The sequence below is a fragment of the Triturus cristatus genome, chromosome 5_2 (assembly GCF_964204655.1).
Source record: "Triturus cristatus chromosome 5_2, aTriCri1.1, whole genome shotgun sequence".
Lineage (NCBI taxonomy): Eukaryota > Metazoa > Chordata > Amphibia > Caudata > Salamandridae > Triturus > Triturus cristatus.
In genome coordinates, this window is record NC_140588.1 from 330,298,453 (window position 1) to 330,320,576 (window position 22,124).

At 40.3% G+C, this 22,124-nt stretch overlaps 1 protein-coding gene across 2 annotated transcripts in view; it reads right to left on the reverse strand.

The window, feature by feature from the left end:
* NUP153 (nucleoporin 153) overlaps nt 1–22,124 on the reverse strand; it is a 608,884-nt gene that overhangs the window by 36,541 nt on the left and 550,219 nt on the right. For both annotated transcript variants that reach the window (XM_085607084.1, XM_085607083.1), the window contains exons 18-19: nt 18,160–19,008; nt 12,130–12,501 (exon numbers count right to left, since the gene is read on the reverse strand). In XM_085607084.1, the coding sequence (XP_085463210.1) occupies nt 12,130–12,501; nt 18,160–19,008 (1,221 nt within the window). The remainder of the gene's footprint in view (nt 1–12,129; nt 12,502–18,159; nt 19,009–22,124) is intronic.

Consider the following 22,124-nt stretch of genomic DNA (forward strand, 5'->3'; position numbering starts at 1 on the left):
TCAGCATATAGTCTTGTAGTCCGATACTCTGAAGCTGGAATCTGTTCTGGACGTTCATCGTATCGTCCTCCTTTTCCTTTAGGAAACAGCTGGGGAAAACATCGAGCTTCTAAGCTCTCCTCCCATACACTCACGGGATTTCCTTTTGCTTTCTTCATCTGAAAGAGATCAATATTGTCTCCCATAACTTCTTTCGAATGGAGAGGATGTATGCTAAAATGTTCATAAATTTCTTCTTCCTTTGACTTGTCCACTTTTTCAATTTGTCCAGTTGGTGTTTCTGTGTGTTCTTGAAAATCTTCTTCTTCTTCTTCTTCTTCTATATAAATTGATTCATACCATTTGTTATTTTTTTTCAAATACAAATTTGCTCTTTGTACTTTCCGCACATCTACCAGCTCCTGCCAAATCTTCTTATTCTTTGTAGGTACACCATTAACCAGAATAATTAATGGTTCAGTTTCCAAAGTATCCGCATCAATAGTTTCCATATTTTTTTTCAAATCCAAGGGCAAATACACCACTCTACCTTTTAAACCTCTCAGTAAATCTGAAGGAGGTAATTTACCAGTTTTGGGCTCCATACGTACTATGGTCTGGAACGGATGAACACATTGAATGAGTATAGACTCATATGTATTTAATTCAGAAAGTTCAGCAGGAATAGCATCCAATTCTAAATTATTATGTACAGCTCTGGTCGGCATTCTATTTTCCTCTAACTTGTTGTAACAGTATTTACAAATACGCTGATCTTCACCCAATTCAAAACAATTTTCAAGAAATATATATGTGGCAAAATCCATCCACTTATAATTATCTTCATTTTCACTCTTTCTGTAGAGATCAACATTCCTAGTTTGTTTTCTATAATGAGTTCTGCGGCAACAAATACAAGTAACATTTGGTCTTTCATTAGAGACTATTGCAAATTTTGTTATGTGATCATTAAATGTGTTACTTACAGAGGGTTCTACATTCTCTTCCACTTCTGCCTCATTTACTGTGTCCTTCTCTGCACTGTTTTGTTCAGGACCAAAGTAACAAAACTGAATTTCATCAACAACCTTCTCTACATCTGATACCGTTCCTCGGAACAGAGCCCTATTCAATTAATTTAACTTTATTGCTGGACTTTTGGCAAAATACAACCGTCTCACAAACTTTCTCATTTCAGTATGATGAACAGCCAGCATCCTAAAATGATGGAAAACACTATTGCACACTTTTCTAGATAGACAAGCAAGAGAATGACCCTGCAAACCAGTATTCTCTCTCACTCTGCATGGATCCAGACTTTGAAGCACCTTAATCTTTTGTTTTACACTTTTTTTACTATATTCTCTTAGAAACTCTCGAAATCTGTCAATAGATTCCTGACGCACAGTGCAAATACTACTACAATTCCAAGTGTACACTGGGGCTTTAGGACGTCTCCCCATTGCCTCATCTGCCATCACTTGTACCTCATCTCTTGGAACCATTATCTCCTTCTCCATTATGCAACCATTTTTTACTTCGTATGAACGACCTCTGGTGTCAACTGCATGCAGCAAACTATTACTTTGAAAATAGCTCTCTTCATTAAAAAAAGGTTCACTACTTGAACTATGCATCCACTTTCCTAAAAACACTTTACAAAAGTTTGTTCTGTTCACTACTCTTTTGCTTTTGCTTTGTGATTTCAGTACATTAACCATTTTATCTAATGTACGCATCCTATTCAAAATTAATATGAATAGTTTCCTTTTTAATTCTAATGCTTTTGCTGCAATGGCTTCAATTTCTTTTTTTCTCTTGTAATATTTTGCCTTTTGCTTATATTTCTTTACATCCTTTATCAAATTGGACATAACTCTTCTCTGAAACATTTTTCTACGTATCTCTTTAAACGCTGTTTTTCTGTTTATGTTAAACTTTTCAATTGCAGAAGGTATATTTGCATTAACTAAATTCTCAATTTTTTGCTGTTCTCTATGTTTTGTTACATTTTTCCGAGGACAGACATTTTGTACATTTTTCTTTGTTTTGAATATTTTGTTAAGAAATTGTTTTTTCTGCTTACCAGAAGATTTTTTCTTTTTCCCAACATGAGCATCTTCTACTAACTTTGGTCCTCCAGTTGTCTTCAAATATAGTTTTTTTTTTAGCGTTTTTTGAGCTCGAGATTTTGTAGGCATCTTAAATTTTGTTCACTGTTCTTCAGCAATACCTGAAAAAAACTAAAAAAAAAATCCTTTATTGTATTTAAATATATTACTACATTTGTTTTCACAATAGTCATAAAACAAAATTTCTTTGCCAATTTGAATGCACACAAACTGCTCTTTTTTTTGGGCAAGTGAAAATCTCTTTTACAAACTGTCACATTATGAAACCACTTTTCAGATTTTTTAAAAAGCCCATGTCCACAGTGCTACACTCCAGCAAGGGCAACCAGCCTTAGTGAAGCTCAATGTATTTGCATTACAGACTGAAACCTGAAAACCCCACTCGCTTGTAAATACTTTGCATGACTATACACGGCAAGCACATGGGTGTGTGCTAAGACTCTGCTTCTTCCCCCAAAAATTCGCTCCCCCTTTCCATCTAATGCAACTGTGAAATCACCAGAGCAAGACGCAATAAATCTCTGCCTATAATTCCTCTATGCACACAGAGTCATGTTTTCACATTAGTCCCAAAACGAAATTTCTTTGCCATTTTGAAAGCACACTTACTGCTCTTTTTTTTTCGGGCCGAGTGAAAATCACTTTTACAGACTGACACATTATGAAACCTTTTTTAAAAATTTATTTAATTGCACATGTCCAAGCTGTTTTTTTTTCAGACCACCACCATGTGTATTCTCTGTGTCTGCCTACACTCCAGCAAGGGCAACCAGCCTTAGTGATGCTGAATGTATTTGCATTACAGACTTAAACCTGAAAACCCCACTGGCTTCTAAATACTGTGCATGACTATACATGGCAAGCACATGGGTGTGTGCTAAGCCTCTGCTTCTTCCCCAAAAAATTTGCTCCCCCTTTCCATCTAATGCAACTGTGAAATCACCAGAGCAAGACGCAATAAATCTCTGCCTATAATTCCTCTATGCACACAGAGTCATGTTTTCACATTAGTCCCAAAACGAAATTTCTTTGCCATTTTGAAAGCACACTTACTGCTCTTTTTTTTTCGGGCCGAGTGAAAATCACTTTTACAGACTTACACATTATGAAACCTTTTTTAAAAATGTATTTAATTGCACATGTCCAAGCTGTTTTTTTTTCAGACCACCACCATGTGTATTCTCTGTGTCTGCCTACACTCCAGCAAGGGCAACCAGCCTTAGTGATGCTGAATGTATTTGCATTACAGACTTAAACCTGAAAACCCCACTGGCTTCTAAATACTGTGCATGACTATACACGGCAAGCACATGGGTGTGTGCTAAGCCTCTGCTTCTTCCCCCAAAAATTCGCTCCCCCTTTCCATCTAATGCAACTGTGAAATCACCAGAGCAAGACGCAATAAATCTCTGCCTATAATTCCTCTATGCACACAGAGTCATGTTTTCACATTAGTCCCAAAACGAAATTTCTTTGCCAATTTGAAAGCACACTTACTGCTCTTTTTTTTTCGGGCCAAGTGAAAATCTCTTTTTACAATTTGAAATCACTTTTACAGACTGACACATTATGAAACCACTTTTTTTTCTTTTATTTAAATGCACATGTCCAATCTGTTTTTTCAGACCACCACCATGTGCATTCTCTGTGACTGCCTACACTCCACCAAGGGCAACCAGCCTTAGTGATGCTGAATGTATTTGCATTACAGACTTAAACCTGAAAACCCCACTGGCTTCTAAATACTGTGCATGACTATACATGGCAAGCACATGGGTGTGTGCTAAGCCTCTGCTTCTTCCCCCAAAAATTCGCTCCCCCTTTCCATCTAATGCAACTGTGAAATCACCAGAGCAAGACGCAATAAATCTCTGCCTATAATTCCTCTATGCACACAGAGTCATGTTTTCACATTAGTCCTAAAACGAAATTTCTTTGCCAATTTGAAAGCACACTTACTGCTCTTTTTTTTTAGGGCCAAGTGAAAATCTCTTTTTACAATTTGAAATCACTTTTACAGACTGACACATTATGAAACCACTATTTTTGATTTATTTAATTGCACGTGTACAAACTGTTTTTTTTTCAGACCACCACCATGTGCATTCTCTGTGACTGCCTACACTCCACCAAGGGCAACCAGCCTTAGTGATGCTGAATGTATTTGCATTACAGACTTAAACCTGAAAACCCCACTGGCTTCTAAATACTGTGCATGACTATACATGGCAAGCACATGGGTGTGTGCTAAGCCTCTGCTTCTTCCCCAAAAAATTTGCTCCCCCTTTCCATCTAATGCAACTGTGAAATCACCAGAGCAAGACGCAATAAATCTCTGCCTATAATTCCTCTATGCACACAGAGTCATGTTTTCACATTAGTCCTAAAACGAAATTTCTTTGCCAATTTGAAAGCACACTTACTGCTCTTTTTTTTTAGGGCCAAGTGAAAATCTCTTTTTACAATTTGAAATCACTTTTACAGACTGACACATTATGAAACCACTATTTTTGATTTATTTAATTGCACGTGTCCAAGCTGTTTTTTTTTCAGACCAACACCATGTGTATTCTCTGTGTCTGCCTACACTCCAGCAAGGGCAACCAGTCTTAGTGATGCTGAATGTATTTGCATTACAGACTTAAACCTGAAAACCCCAGTGGCTTCTAAATACTGTGCATGACTATACATGGCAAGCACATGGGTGTGTGCTAAGCCTCTGCTTCTTCCCCAAAAAATTCGCTCCCCCTTTCCATCTAATGCAACTGTGAAATCACCAGAGCAAGACGCAATAAATCTCTGCCTATAATTCCTCTATGCACACAGAGTCATGTTTTCACATTAGTCCCAAAACGAAATTTCTTTGCCATTTTGAAAGCACACTTACTGCTCTTTTTTTTTCGGGCCGAGTAAAAATCACTTTTACAGACTGACACATTATGAAACCTTTTTTAAAAATTTATTTAATTGCACATGTCCAAACTGTTTTTTTTTCAGACCACCACCATGTGTATTCTCTGTGTCTGCCTACACTCCAGCAAGGGCAACCAGCCTTAGTGATGCTGAATGTATTTGCATCACAGACTTAAACCTGAAAACCTCACTGGCTTCTAAATACTGTGCATGACTATACATGGCAAGCACATGGGTGTGTGCTAAGCCTCTGCTTCTTCCCCAAAAAATTCGCTCCCCCTTTCCATCTAATGCAACTGTGAAATCACCAGAGCAAGACGCAATAAATCTCTGCCTATAATTCCTCTATGCACACAGAGTCATGTTTTCACATTAGTCCCAAAACGAAATTTCTTTGCCATTTTGAAAGCACACTTACTGCTCTTTTTTTTTCGGGCCGAGTGAAAATCACTTTTACAGACTGACACATTATGAAACCTTTTTTAAAAATTTATTTAATTGCACATGTCCAAGCTGTTTTTTTTTTCAGACCACCACCATGTGTATTCTCTGTGTCTGCCTACACTCCAGCAAGGGCAACCAGCCTTAGTGATGCTGAATGTATTTGCATTACAGACTTAAACCTGAAAACCCCACTGGCTTCTAAATACTGTGCATGACTATACACGGCAAGCACATGGGTGTGTGCTAAGCCTCTGCTTCTTCCCCCAAAAATTCGCTCCCCCTTTCCATCTAATGCAACTGTGAAATCACCAGAGCAAGACGCAATAAATCTCTGCCTATAATTCCTCTATGCACACAGAGTCATGTTTTCACATTAGTCCTAAAACGAAATTTCTTTGCCAATTTGAAAGCACACTTACTGCTCTTTTTTTTTCGGGCCAAGTGAAAATCTCTTTTTACAATTTGAAATCACTTTTACAGACTGACACATTATGAAACCACTTTTTTTTCTTTTATTTAAATGCACATGTCCAAGCTGTTTTTTCAGACCACCACCATGTGCATTCTCTGTGACTGCCTACACTCCACCAAGGGCAACCAGCCTTAGTGATGCTGAATGTATTTGCATTACAGACTTAAACCTGAAAACCCCACTGGCTTCTAAATACTGTGCATGACTATACATGGCAAGCACATGGGTGTGTGCTAAGCCTCTGCTTCTTCCCCCAAAAATTCACTCCCCCTTTCCATCTAATGCAACTGTGAAATCACCAGAGCAAGACGCAATAAATCTCTGCCTATAATTCCTCTATGCACACAGAGTCATGTTTTCACATTAGTCCTAAAACGAAATTTCTTTGCCAATTTGAAAGCACACTTACTGCTCTTTTTTTTTAGGGCCAAGTGAAAATCTCTTTTTACAATTTGAAATCACTTTTACAGACTGACACATTATGAAACCACTATTTTTGATTTATTTAATTGCACGTGTACAAACTGTTTTTTTTTCAGACCACCACCATGTGCATTCTCTGTGACTGCCTACACTCCACCAAGGGCAACCAGCCTTAGTGATGCTGAATGTATTTGCATTACAGACTTAAACCTGAAAACCCCACTGGCTTCTAAATACTGTGCATGACTATACATGGCAAGCACATGGGTGTGTGCTAAGCCTCTGCTTCTTCCCCAAAAAATTCGCTCCCCCTTTCCATCTAATGCAACTGTGAAATCACCAGAGCAAGACGCAATAAATCTCTGCCTATAATTCCTCTATGCACACAGAGTCATGTTTTCACATTAGTCCTAAAACGAAATTTCTTTGCCAATTTGAAAGCACACTTACTGCTCTTTTTTTTTAGGGCCAAGTGAAAATCTCTTTTTACAATTTGAAATCACTTTTACAGACTGACACATTATGAAACCACTATTTTTGATTTATTTAATTGCACGTGTCCAAGCTGTTTTTTTTTCAGACCAACACCATGTGTATTCTCTGTGTCTGCCTACACTCCAGCAAGGGCAACCAGCCTTAGTGATGCTGAATGTATTTGCATTACAGACTTAAACCTGAAAACCCCAGTGGCTTCTAAATACTGTGCATGACTATACATGGCAAGCACATGGGTGTGTGCTAAGCCTCTGCTTCTTCCCCAAAAAATTCGCTCCCCCTTTCCATCTAATGCAACTGTGAAATCACCAGAGCAAGACGCAATAAATCTCTGCCTATAATTCTTCTATGCACACAGAGTCATGTTTTCACATTAGTCCCAAAACGAAATTTCTTTGCCAATTTGAAAGCACACTTACTGCTCTTTTTTTTTCGGGCCAAGTGAAAATCTCTTTTTACAATTTGAAATCACTTTTACAGACTGACACATTATGAAACCACTATTTTTGATTTATTTAATTGCACGTGTCCAAGCTGTTTTTTTTTCAGACCACCACCATGTGCATTCTCTGTGACTGCCTACACTCCACCAAGGGCAACCAGCCTTAGTGATGCTGAATGTATTTGCATTACAGACTTAAACCTGAAAACCCCACTGGCTTCTAAATACTGTGCATGACTATACATGGCAAGCACATGGGTGTGTGCTAAGCCTCTGCTTCTTCCCCCAAAAATTTGCTCCCCCTTTCCATCTAATGCAACTGTGAAATCACCAGAGCAAGACGCAATAAATCTCTGCCTATAATTCTTCTATGCACACAGAGTCATGTTTTCACATTAGTCCCAAAACGAAATTTCTTTGCCAATTTGAAAGCACACTTACTGCTCTTTTTTTTTTCGGGGCAAGTGTAAATCACTTTTACACACTGTCACATTATGAAACCACCATGTGTAACTACAACAAAAACAATTCACATTTCTATTATTCATTTCTTAAGTTACCACATACATCCCCTCTCAAACTCTAAACTCACCTTTAAAATTAGTTAGTTGTGAAAGAAATGTGACACTCAAACAGCAGATTATCAGAGCCAGGATCTCTGTTGTGTTCACCTCTCTCCTCTCAGCAGAACCAGATAATGGCAAACTTTCCCTCTATTTTTCCACACATATACATGTAAGTTTCAAATCTCAGTGCTTCCCCCTTTTTTTCAAATGTAATCACACATTTCTATTGGTTGAAAACCAACCCTTTTCCAAAAGTACCCTGCCCCCAACTTGACTTCTGCCTAGTACCCTTCCCCCAACTTGACTTCTGCCTGCTACCATAGCAACAGCTCATGGAACACTGCTGTGTGCAGTTAGGTCAGAAGTTCGACACACAATGTTTCAATTCCACAGAGCAAGAGTGCTTGACTTTTCAAACCTTACAGCAAATCCATAGTACTGTTCTTTGGTTACACATTTTTTTGTACCAATACAAAACATGCTTCTATTAATTTTCACATACAGCCTAGTTTTTATTCTAGAATGGTATGAAACAGCCAATCAGTTCTTTTTGTTTTAAAAAAATATGTATGCCTCCATTTCCTAACTGTCTTTCTTTTCATATTGCCATTCTACTGAAAGACACCTCCTGAGTGCATCCAGTTCTCCTTTGAAGATGTTCACAGTGTGGATTGTAGGGCACAGCTATGTCTTCTGGAGTGAAAAGTTTGCAGAGAAAACAGATATGGTGAGAGACCTTGCTTTGCCAAATGTAGACATTAAATGGATTGGTCAGAGAGGGTTAAAGTGGCACCAATTGATGCCATTGGTGAAATCCTTCATTCAAATCCAACACCCTGACCTCATAATAGTGCACTGTGGTGGCAATGACCTAGGCACTTTGACTGGGGTAGGTCTGGAAATGCTTATGAAGGACACCTTTGCACAACTGTTTACACTTTTCCCTAAAACTGCCTTTGTGTTTTCCAACATATGCCAAAGGCAAAAATGGAACTGGTCCAATCATTTCTGTCCACAGATTGACAAAGCAAGAAAGCACGTCAACAAATCTGTTTCTGCTTTCCTCCGTGACTATGGTATGGGTGCCATTTACCACAACAACTTGCGTTATGACATGCAAGACATTTATAGAGGAGATGGTGTGCACTTCAATGATGAAGGGAACAGAGTCTTCCTCTTGAACCTTAGACTCTGCATCGGTACTTACTTGTAGGTACCACTAAAAAAATGACTTCATAAACACAACAGCTCTTTTTAGAGCTCCCTAATTTCTAAACTCTTAAATCTGCTTTTCATTTATTTATTTTTATTTTTTTTTACCGTACGCTTACCGTAAGCTTACCGTACGCGTACCCCGTGATTTTTTTTAAAATCAATAAATGTTTTTTTTGTACTTTTCTGTCCTTCTTTGACCCCCTTACAAATGTTAGGGGGTCTGTAACTCTCCTCATTGCCCCCTTTCCTTGTTTTCACTCTTTTTTTTCAGAGTGAAATACACAAAATGGCGGCCGCCGCTTCCTGGTTTCGGCCGATTCGAATGTTTACTAAGATCTAACAGCCAATCAGAATCGCGCTCGCGCACGCCGCCGTACGCTTACCGTAAGCGTACGGTAAGCGTACCGTAAGCGGGCTCAGATATATATATTGATTTAAAGGCTATTTTCTCAGAATCTACTGAACAGATTTACACCAAACCTACAAAAGGCACTTCCTTGACCTAGGGACTACCTCTCTGCCAAATTTTGAGTAATTCTGTTCAGCCGTTCGGGCTGTAGCTCGTTCTAAAGGTCCTATGGAAAAATGCATGGGAAAAACGCGTTTTGGGACCCCCCTTTTATCTCAGCCCCCGCTTGACGGATCCCCCCGAGACTTTCAGGGTAGGAGCGGAGCGTAGCGCCCCACCTATTTTGAGAAATTCGCGAGGATTCGTCGACCGGCGCCAAAGTTATTCAAAATAGAATGTTGAGGTTTTCCTATGGAAACGTGGTCCTAACTATAACTACCTACTGGCGACCGCCAGTAGGTAATATATATATATATATATTTATTTATATTTATATATTTAGCATGGAAATAATTCAGTATATTCTTATTTGACATTCAGGCAGGTCTACATACATTTCACTCTGGGGGAAAAACGCAGCATCCCACCTCTCGTGGTAGAGCTTAATTACTTCTATTTCCAGCTTGTCTGGTAGCCCCCAGCCCCCTTTTGCCTACTATACCCATGACCCTTGCCTATCCCTTCTTCCCCGCCCTAACTCGGTGGGCATATCCAGCTGCAGACCCGGGTCCAGGTATTGCCCCATCTGAGTTACTCATTTAACTAATCGTGAACATTTACACCAATAAGAAAAATGAAGCAAGAAAAAGAAAAGGTAACTACTAACGGAACTGCGTGTGCGTAATGGGGAGCAGATCAACCACTTCTGGGGATGCATAATGAAATGACTTTTCCTCTACAGTTACAAAATATATATATATAGGACTGTTTTCCCTAATTTGTCCGAGATTGCTTAATCACACTTTACCCAAATTCATGCTGCATTTGCAGCCACTGCAGAACAGAGCTTCAATTATAGCCACCATTTAACCCCTGCCATCAGAGTTTCTTCAAGTCACCTCTTGGATTAAATAGATCAGTAAACAGTTAATAAATATTCATCTGCTCTAGTGCAATTGAGCTGAGTCTGCCTTTAGCAGGCCTCTAAACTATAGAAGAGATATGTCATTTTAAACAGGTCAAAAGTGATGTCAGCTTTCACTTGTCAAAAATAAATGTAGAGTTCTTTAAAGCCATCATATGCAACAGAAAAATAATCAGGCTGTTGTGGGATATTTGGCCACTCAGAGAGGGGGCACTGATGATCAGTAGTGGCAGTGTGGGGAAATTGGGGGGAGGGGGGGGGGGGGGGAGTGGGAGAGGAGAAATCAGTGAGTGCAGATGCAAACTACTGAGAAGAACCAGACTTTTCTCCTTCCAGTTGACTTAATTAGTGCTAAGGCAACTGAGACATCCAAGTTCTCACTCATCCTTTTAGGGGGCAGCCTGAAGAAAATCACTGGGGATCTTCCACTTGGAGGATTGGATGGGTGCATATTGGCCCTTTTTAGTAATGAGGCTGAGCAAAGAATATTTCCTAAATGACATAGGGAAAATTCAAATCAATGAGTGCAAAATTCAGTAGTAGAGTTCGAGAAAAGCTTCATAAACACAGAGGTAGCAAGCCTTCTGGTTTACGCTAGGGCTTCGTGGAAGAGGAGTAAGTCTCGGTTTAGGCAGTAGGCTTCTTTCTTTGCACTCTAGAGGACTACGTCGTTTGTGGAACATACTGGTCTTGTGTTGATCCTCTGCTAATCAGAATTGCATATGCTTGCGGCTCAGACCATGTATGAAGCAGCCACTGCTACACAAGAAATGATAATTTGAATTCTGATCCAAAACACTTCATAAGACGTGACAAATAAGATTTGATTGGTAGGGTCAATCTTAAGAAAATTGATAGTTTGAGCAATTCCATTAATAGCTAAGGTACATGCATTCTCAAAAGATGTGCAGCATTAGAGGGTTATTTGTAATCCTACTCCAGCTAACAAAGGTGGCCTTGATGTGTCTGGTTAAATGTAAGGCTTCCATAAAAGCAGTACGATGGTTCTGATAAAATATGTGGGCTGTAGCATTGCCAAAGCAGTAGCCCTCCTAAAAAGAGTTTCATGAACTTGGGCTATATATAGGTCAAAGGGGATTTCCTAGCTCTAATGCAGGCATCTGAATATCCGAGTCAAACAATAAGAAAGTTAAAGGAGTTGGAATACAATACAAAAAGAGGGCAGATGTTTAGGTAGGAGTCCATGTTTTTGATGTAGTATAAAGTGCTAGCGTCAGTGATTCCAACAGTGTTAAAACCATTTTTTTCCCTACCACTTGTAAATAGTGTCAGAATATGGACAACACATGGAAATAAGGATGAGCAAAAATGCAAAAGCAGTCAATCCGAGTTACTCACCACCTCTATATAAAACAGCCTCCCCCCGCCCCCCCCCCCCCCCCCCCCCCCGGCAACACGCTAATAGGGTAATGCAATGCCAAGCATAGGTGAATTACATTCCATATTGTTTTAGTGTCTGCTGTGTAAAGATATATTTATGTAAAGGCTAATACAAACTGACCTTAGCACATGGAATTAAACATTAACACAAATAATCACAAAAAACCGTTTGCCAACTAAGCAAACCCGACATTACTTGACCCTGCACACCTACCTGTGGAACTTGATGTGTTTACAGCCCCAAAGCTGAAGTTTGGAGTAGATGTATTATTACTGTTGGCTGCAGTCCCAAAGACAAAAGGAGCTGCAGCAGAAGTTGTGCCTGTGCTGGAGGATGTGGTTGCTGGCTTGTTCTCTTGAGTGGAAAACATAAAAGACTGGGGTGCTTTTAGTTCATTAGCGCTGCCAAATGCAGAGCTGCCAGAGGTACTACTAGCTTGTCCAAACATAAAAGTGGGGGCCGGTGGGTTTGAAGCAGCGGAGTTGCTGCCAAAAGCACTACTTGATGCGGCTAGTGTGCTTGAAACAGCTGTGCTGGAGGAAGTAGCAGCCAGGAAACCAAAAGATGGCTTTGCTGCTCCCTGATCTGTAACAAAAAAGGAAAACAAAGGAAAATGAAATCCTACAAAATATGATCCAGTGTTGAGCCTACTAGACCCTATAAGAGCTTGAACACAGTTTCTAAGACACAAATAAATAGAACTCTCGCAAGAAAACAAGCAGCAGTCTCAATTAGTGAATCAAGCTCACCAAATCCCGGGAATACTGAAATAGGGTAAAACCGATCATGTGTTTAGAGCTTAAAAAGGTAGACTGCTAATTCACAACTTCCAGTATTAGTCAACAGTTAGGCTTGTGTCAAAGATTCAAGATATGGATTTCAAGGAAAATGAAGTTAAACTAATCAATACAAAGAAAGCTACTGCCTGCAGAGTGCTTTGTGGCTATTAAATAGCGTGTGGAAGATTAATAGGTAAGGGACAAAATTAATTTCAGATATTTTGTAGGGCACCACATGCAATGAAGACGTTTCAGGGAGATATATATATATATATATATATATATATATTACCTACTGGCGGTTGCCAGTAGGTAGTTATAGTTAGGACCCCTTTTCCATAGGAAAACCTCAACATTCTATTTTGAATAACTTTGGCGCCGGTCGATGAATCCTCGCGAATTTCTCAAAATAGGTGGGGCGCTACGCTCCGCTCCTACCCTGAAAGTCTCGGGGGGATTCGTCAAGCGGGGGCTGAGATAAAAGGGGGGTCCCAAAACGCGTTTTCCCCATGCATTTTTCCATAGGACCTTTAGAACGAGCTACAGCCCGAACGGCTGAACAGAATTACTCGAAATTTGGCAGAGAGGTAGTCCCTAGGTCAAGGAAGTGCCTTTTGTAGGTTTGGTGTAAATCTGTTCAGTAGATTCTGAGAAAATAGCCTTTAAATCAATATATATATCTGAGCCCGCTTACGGTACGCTTACCGTACGCTTACCGTAAGCGTACGGTGGCGTGCGCGAGCGCGATTCTGATTGGCTCTTAGATCTTAGTAAACATTCGAATCGGCCGAAACCAGGAAGCGGCGGCCGCCATTTTGTGTATTTCACTCAGAAAAAAAAGAGTGAAAACAAGAAAAGGGGGCAATGAGGAGAGTTACAGACCCCCTTACATTTGTGAGGGGGTCAAAGAAGGACTGTAAAGTACAAAGAAAACATTTATTGATTTTAAAAAAAATCACGGGGTACGCGTACGGTAAGCTTAGCGTACGGTAGAAAAAAAAAAAAAAAAAAAAGAAAATCAGATTTAAGTGTTTAGATATTAGGGGGCTCTAAAAAGAGCTGTTGTGTTTATGAAATGATTTTTTAGTGGTACCTACAAGTAAGTACCGATGCAGAGTCTAAGGTTCAAGAGGAAGACTCTGTTCCCTTCATCATTGAAGTGCACACCATCTCCTCTATAAATGTCTTGCATGTCATAACGCAAGTTGTTGTGGTAAATGGCACCCATACCATAGTCACGGAGGAAAGCAGAAACAGATTTGTTGACGTGCTTTCTTGCTTTGTCATCGCACCGCGTGCCCACCGTGCGTGCACGGCACTAACTGCGTAAAGTGGGCGCGCGGTGCGCGAAGCGCACCGCGTGCTCACTGTGCGCGCACGGTGCGCGAAGCGCACCGTGCGCGCACGGAACGAACTGCGTTAAGTGGGCGCGCACGCCACGAATGGCGTAAAGTAACTTAGCATTTAAAAAACCGTACAAATTCACTGAAAAAACCATAGGTTACACACATGTTATAGTTAGGAATTAGCATTTAAAAAACCTTGCAAATTCACTGAAAAAACCATAGGTTTCACACATGTTATAGTTAGCGGAAATTTTACTGATAAAAAACCAATGAAATTCCCCCGTTATAGTTAGTGCAGGCAACTATAACTCACGCGACCGCAATCTTCTGCTGATGACATGTGTCTTTATGAAAAAAAAATATTTGTAATATATGTATAGCTAAAAATGTATGGAAGAAGACATGGGCAAATAAGTGTCTAAATACAGTATTAGCATCAGCAGAGGATTGCGGTCGCGTGAGTTATAGTTGCCAGCACTAACTATAACGGGGCAATTTCATTGGTTTTTTATCAGTAAAATTTCCGCTAACTATAACATGTGTGAAACCTATGGTTTTTTCAGTGAATTTGCAAGGTTTTTTAAATGCTAATTCCTAACTATAACGTGTGTGAAACCTATGGTTTTTTCAGTGAATATATATATATATATATATATATATATATATATTCACTGAAAAAACCATAGGTTTCACACATGTTATAGTTAGCGGAAATTTTACTGATAAAAAACCAATGAAATTGCCCCGTTATAGTTAGTGCTGGCAACTATAACTCACGCGACCGCAATCCTCTGCTGATGCTAATACTGTATTTAGACACTTATTTGCCCATGTCTTCTTCCATACATTTTTAGCTATACATATATTACAAATATTTTTTTTTCATAAAGACACATATGTCATCAGCAGAAGATTGCGGTCGCGTGAGTTATAGTTGCCAGCACTAACTATAACGGGGCAATTTCATTGGTTTTTTATCAGTAAAATTTCCGCTAACTATAACATGTGTGAAACCTATGGTTTTTTCAGTGAATTTGCAAGGTTTTTTAAATGCTAATTCCTAACTATAACGTGTGTGAAACCTATGGTTTTTTCAGTGAATTTGTACGGTTTTTTAAATGCTAAGTGACTTTACGCCATTCGTGGCGTGCGCGCCCACTTAACGCAGTTCGTTCCGTGCGCGCACGGTGCGCTTCGCGCACCGTGCGCGCACAGTGAGCACGCGGTGCGCTTCGCGCACCGCGCACCCACTTTACGCAGTTAGTGCCGTGCCCACGTTACGCTAGATGGGCCATGTACGCACGATGCGCTTCGCGCACCGTGCGCACATGGAGGACATATTATGCGCTTCCTTGTGATAGGTAATCTGTTGAAATTTTTTGGGAAATTTCTGTGCTCTGATAAGCCATGCACAAATGGTGGCCGTCGGCCACCATTTGCACAAGGGGTGGAGAAAGTGTGGATAGTGTTTTTTTTATTTTTATTTTTTTACCGTACGCTTACGGTAAGCGTACGGTAAGCGTACCCCGCGAAATTGCCGAAAAAAAAATAATGCCGTTTTTGCTCTTGGGGGATGTTTGGGGACTCCCTCAACATGACTATGTGAGAGGGAAACATCCCCGTAACATGTTTTTGGCCATCATGTTTGATACATAACACTCAGTGCGGTAGACAAAATGGCGGACGCCGCTTCCTGGTTTCGGCCGATCCGAATGTTTACTAAGATCTAAGAGCCAATCAGAATCGCGCTCGCGCACGCCACCGTACGCTTACCGTAAGCGTACGGTAAGCGTACCGTAAGCTGGCTCAGATATATATATTGATTTAAAGGCTATTTTCTCAGAATCTACTGAACAGATTTACACCAAACCTACAAAAGGCACTTCCTTGACCTAGGGACTACCTCTCTGCCAAATTTTGAGTAATTCTGTTCAGCCGTTCGGGCTGTAGCTCGTTCTAAAGGTCCTATGGAAAAATGCATGGGAAAAACGCGTTTTGGGACCCCCCTTTTATCTCAGCCCCCGCTTGACGGATCCCCCCGAGACTTTCAGGGTAGGAGCGGAGCGTAGCGCCCCACCTATTTTGAGAAATTCGCGAGGATTCGTCGACCGGCGCCAAAGTTATTCAAAATAGAATGTTGAGGTTTTCCTATGGAAACGTGGTCCTAACTATAACTACCTACTGGCGACCGCCAGTAGGAGATAGATATATATATATATATATATATATATATAGATATATATATATATATATATAGATATATATATATATAGATATAGATATATATATATATATATATATATATATATATATATATATATATATATATATATATATATATATATATATATATATATATATATAATTTTTTTTTTTTTTTTTTTTTTTAAAGAGTATGCCACTAGCATATCGATAGCAGAGGTACTAGCTAATGAGCTTAGACACTCTAGTGGTAGGATTAATAGATGAAAGGCTACATTTTGGGTCTTTGCTTTGATATTTCAACTACAGCTTAACGAGGGCCAGGTGTCAGGCATTTTAATCAAAGTCTACTTTTCAGGTGTAGGCAACTGCACCTAATTATTGAAATGCAGTAATGGGTTGAAACTCATAAATTGGGGTACATTTTGGAAAACGCTTGCAAGGAGGCCTTCCTTATGCTTTGTGAACCAGGCAGAGTTTGAATGTACTTGGTACTTCTTAGATCTGCTGAAAGCCAGAGAAGGACCTTTACTGTCAGTTTCACACAATATATGTTATGGTCTATAGCTACTTTGGACATTTTGTTCTTTCTCAGTTACAATTTCTTTGGAAGGCCTAAATACAGGACAATAAAGCGGTCTGGTGAGGGCCACGGTTCCAGTTTGACGCTTTAGCATTAAGAGAAGCAGCACTTGGCCCAATTTGAATAAGGTTATCGTAAACCTATTTTCCAATTCAACTGGTGGCTGGGGGGAATCTGTTTCCCAAGGCAATGAAATAAGTTTTATAGACTTTACAGTACAGCAAACGAATGTGCATCTGGTGTGCACTATGAGAGAGGCACTCCAAGATCCTTCATAGGTCAGGATGATCACCATATCAGTTTGCAGGTCATCTGTATGCATTTCCATTGTCAAAATGTGAAGGCTGAAAATGCCTGCCAACAAGCATATTTACACATTCAGCCCATTGGCTCAGACTGAGTGAAGCATTAAGTCACCAATTTTGCAATGACCAGGTGAATGAAAGCGCTCAACGTTATACTGTTATACAGGTTTCTCGAAGCAGAGAGATTTGTCAATCTCTCCTTCTACAGATCAATCACATGCTAGAAAAGTCTTAAATAAAATTTAAACCAGCTTAGGCCACCACATCCATTTTTCTCTCAACATATACAAAATATTGAGAGCATAAAAAAGCTAGGAAAATTAGGACTTTAAACAAGAGTACAATCATTTGAGGGCGCTGGTGACCTACTGATCTGCTCCCATTTAAACTGTGACTTCAAGCATAGACAGGATGAGTTTCTGACCTGAATCACCCATGTTTGAAGCAATTCACTGTTTTAGACTAGCAGCTTTCACCAGATCAATTCGAGAATACATGACAGCACATACCAGGAAATAAGATGAAAGAGCATCTTCTCCCAGCCTATACCCAAGTTTCAGTTGCCTCTATACAGACTGCTCAGTTGGGGCAGTAAGCAAATAATTCGATCAAATATCTCCCGTGTCAGAGGTCAAGGAGGTGCACGCAGTGGCATTTGTTTTCTTTCAGATTGGGGCAGAGAATCGAAGGCCATATTGGTCGCATGGAGTATGAAAGACTATTCAAATGCAAAATAATGAAATGCATTTATAGGACTGGTTTTGTACCTACAGCAAACCTATTCCCCCGAGGTGGAATGAAAACCTTGTAGTAGAGACAGATGATCAAATATGTCAATGAAGAGTAATACAATATATGTTTATCCTACAAGACAGCTGGGCTTGACTTACAGCATGGCCCTGGTAAAATGAACATTCACTTTTCTACAACTAAGGTTACTATATTGCACCTACATTTTCTCCAATCATTTAATCTGCGACACCAAGCACTTCGGTTCCCCTTGTAAAGTTTATTTGATTTTTTTTTACCTGGTGTACTGGTCGACACTCCAAAAGTCAAACTCTGCTTAGCGGACGGTTCGGTCTCTTTTGTGTCTGCAGGTTTTGCCAAACCAAAGCTGAATGTTGGTCGTGCAGGGTCGTCTTTGGTTTGATCACTTTTCGCAAAGGAAAACGCTGGCTTGGCCGTCTCTTTTTCAGTTTGCGTGCCAAACATTAGCGAAGGTCCGGAACCTCCAACAGCATCAGATTTGTCATCCGTCCTCCCCACGACAAATGTCGAAACAGAAACTGGCTCTTTTGGCGGATCCACTTTGCCAAAAGTAAATCCTCCAAGGGGTGCTGTGGTCTCGTTTATCTTCTCACTTGGCTTGCCAAATGAGAAAGGAGATGCTGTGGCCTCTGGTTTTTCCTCCGCCTTTTTAAAATTAATGTCTCCAGTGCTCTCCGATTGAGCTGCAGGATTTGCGGGAACTGAACCAAAACCAAAAGTGGTAGAACTGGTTTTAAGGTCTTTCTTTTCCTGCTGGGCAGGGGCCTGTGTGCCAAACTGAAGAGGTGCTGCAGGAGGATTGCTTGTACCAGAGCCAAGTCCGAATGTAAAGCCAGAACTTCCTTGTGTGCTGTCCTTTTTTGGCTCGGTCTTGGAGTTAGAAGATGAGATGCCAAATGAAAACTCCCCACCTTTGGGAAAAGAAAACCCTACAGTTCCAGCGCCGGATAAACCAGAGTCCGAAGTAGTAGCACCAAATTTAAAGCCGCTCTGGTCACCGAACTTAAACCCACTAATACTTCCTGATGTCTTGGATGCCTCAGATGTCTCAATGCCAAACTTAAACGAGGGTGTAGCTGCGCTTGATGGAGCAGACGTCGCAAAACCTGAAAAATAAGAAAACGGCATCAAATATTTGGGGCCGTGATTAACCGATTGGAATCTTAAAAAATAATCCCCCTGTAAACAGTAAATGCATATTTAACTGGTAATGAGCCATAAAGGTTGCAAAACGAATTGGGCTGCTAATGCCTTTATTGGGATGAGCACAATTTAAATCAAATCGATTTGCTAGAACTAGCTGATTTTATGAATGGCTTCTAAAAAAAAAAAAAAAGTGCCACTGCATTTGCACTTTTGTCATCGATATCCCAAGAATCTGTTTGAGATTCAGAATAGCATACATTGTTACCCGTAAAGCACATTGATCGATCTATAGGTAAAAATTGAGTTTTATTAATAAATACATTTAAAGATAGCATAAATAAATATGTGAAAAGCAAAACACTGCAGTTATGTACGACAATACAGCATTGTTTTGCTTTGCATCACTGATAAACTGTTCCAGTTCAGTAATTAGTCTAGGATTTTCCAGAGGAGTACACAGCAACATCAACTAGTCCTCCAATTTACAGGATTGTGATGAGTTATAGATAGCGTTAAAAACAAGTTTCGCGTCTGGTTACACAAGGCCAGCAGATAACAGAACTAAGAAAATGGGTACCAGAAACTTCTGCCCTCATGGGAGCATGACTGACTAGAGGTTATAGAAGTCAAAGTAAAATCTATATCAAAACAAGGTTATCTGCACGACTACTCAGGGTTGTATCACAGAACAGCATGGCTGTTTGTTTTGATGTTTAACTAGTTTAAGAGCAATGTGTATTTAAGCTTTTAAACCGCTTTACTTGAAATTTTCGGTATTTTTGCATAAAAACCAAAATAAGGACCTCACATTTGCATATAAACATAACTAACCATGACATGACGCCACGTGAGTCAGTTCACAAAACTGATACAAAATTCCAGAGGTTTTGGTGATGCAGAATCGGAAGGTCAAATCATAAAGCCCCATTTGAGACTGTTTCCCACTGTGCAACCAAACTCTGCATATCTTCAGCGATCTAGAACGTCCTGGGTACTTGGGTGCTAATTTCATTTCATTATAGCTCAGTCGTCCATGGTTCCCAGTTTATCACAAATCTGACAGGGCAACCTCTGCTTTTATAAGCTACCATTTCAGACCCCATGTACTGACCCAATTCCATCAACCATTTTCCTATGGTTGGACAGTTTACATTAGACCAAGCACTTACTATGTCTTTTGGGACACCTTTAGACCAACGGAGCATAGCGTCATTTAAGATGGAGGATAATGTATTGTGACATTAGTTGCACCCGTTTCATGGACTGGCAACAGAATGGCTCAAATCAATACCCAGTATGACTATTATGCTTCTGCCCAATATGGTGTTTAAGAAGGAGGCCACCGTGCTTCCACAATTGACACATCGATCAAAAAGGTGTATACCTCATTTAATGACATCAGTTCCAATGACAGAACGTCAGTGTAGGATCTCAGACTAGCTTTTATGGCTCTTAGGAGCATCAAAGCAATCGCCATGCATATATCTGCGAGCTTCTCCCTAATGCCACATAGATGGTCAGGAGTTGTTTTAAGTAACGTCCTGTAAAAGTATGATTTGGCGTCCCTTGTAAGTCTGTTGGAACTCTTTACTGAGGTGCCTCTAGTATGCTTGCCCAGTAAGTTATTTGAGGCAAGTAGGTGTCCACGTTGTGTGTACCTGTACTCCTGTGTTTTTTGGCAGCTCGTATCCTTCACCGAATTGCGTGAATGTCTTCACCCCCAAGTGCCCACTGCTTAGAGCAGGGAGATGCCAAGGAGGTCTCATTGCTGGAACCCGCTGTTAGCTGTACTGCCTTTAAACAATACCCCTTCCATAGTTGTGCTTCAAGAGTTAATGCATTTGCCAATCCTGTATTACTGCCCTAGAGGCAATAGTGGGGCTACTCACTTTTCTGCTCCACAGCCAATTTAGATATCTTTTCTTGAAAGAAAAGGTGTGGTTGAAATATATGGTTCCAGGGAGATCTTCCTTATTTGGAATAGATGCCCTTACACACCCTTGTGGGTGTCATGCTTCATTGGGCGTTTTTCTCCACGTGGGGCCAACACTGCAATGCCCCACGGGCCCTGCGAGAGGACTTTTTATCGGAGATCTTTTATTATATCAGCCGTGACGGTGCATGTGGGTGTATGGGGTATAATGTGTAAGGTGGAGAGTGTGATCTTAAAATTACCTAAAGGAGATCAAATTTTATTCAGAGACCCTTCGGTAAGGTTAAAAACTAAGATGCAGTAGTGTGCGCAAGGTTATGATACGCCACTACTCAGTGAGTGTGTTGTAGAGAACAATCGTGGTTTCACTATTCAGGTCGACATGTTTCACGCTATGTTGGTCCAGTACCGGATCCCTAGCGTTACTTCAGGACCAAAAACTATGTTCCCTACCCCTGAATTATGGTGGGTATCTAGTCTTATTATACTCAATCACTGGTAGTGATACAGTAGATCCTAGGTATCTATGTCATGCTCACCCCAGTACGAATCCATAAACCAACATGGAGGAAAGAAGACAGATATAGGGAAAGGACTTGAAATATCCAAACAATTAATGTTTTATTGTGGACATCACATATGATGCATGTATGGTCTCTGCAGATCATCGTATCATGCAGTGCCATGCTGTGTTGTCTGAGCTCTATGTCAGCTCTTCTATTGGTGAGGGCCACCAGTGCCTAAAGCACTCGTGAAATCACTGTGTAACAGCAAGCGTTATTAAAAAATATGAATTAGAGACTACACAAACAGGAACTCACAACATACAGTGTTATTATTACAGATAAAAATGCAATGTCATTACTGACTCAAATGAGGTATTTGTATTTCTTACCCCTACTTGTAGGCCATAACGCGCCCTAGGTCAAGGTAGGGGACCGCAAGATTAACGCGGTTTCTGTTAAGGAATAATATCAAAGGCGGAGGTGGTCAATGCATAGTTTCACCGATTACGTGCTCATGTGTCACTTTTTTCCTCAATGATCAATATCATACTCACAGTTCCATGCGCTGTCAACCGGACTCTCTACTCAAGTAAGCCCCATTTGGCCATGCACTTCATCTGCAGGCAGGGCGAGGGGT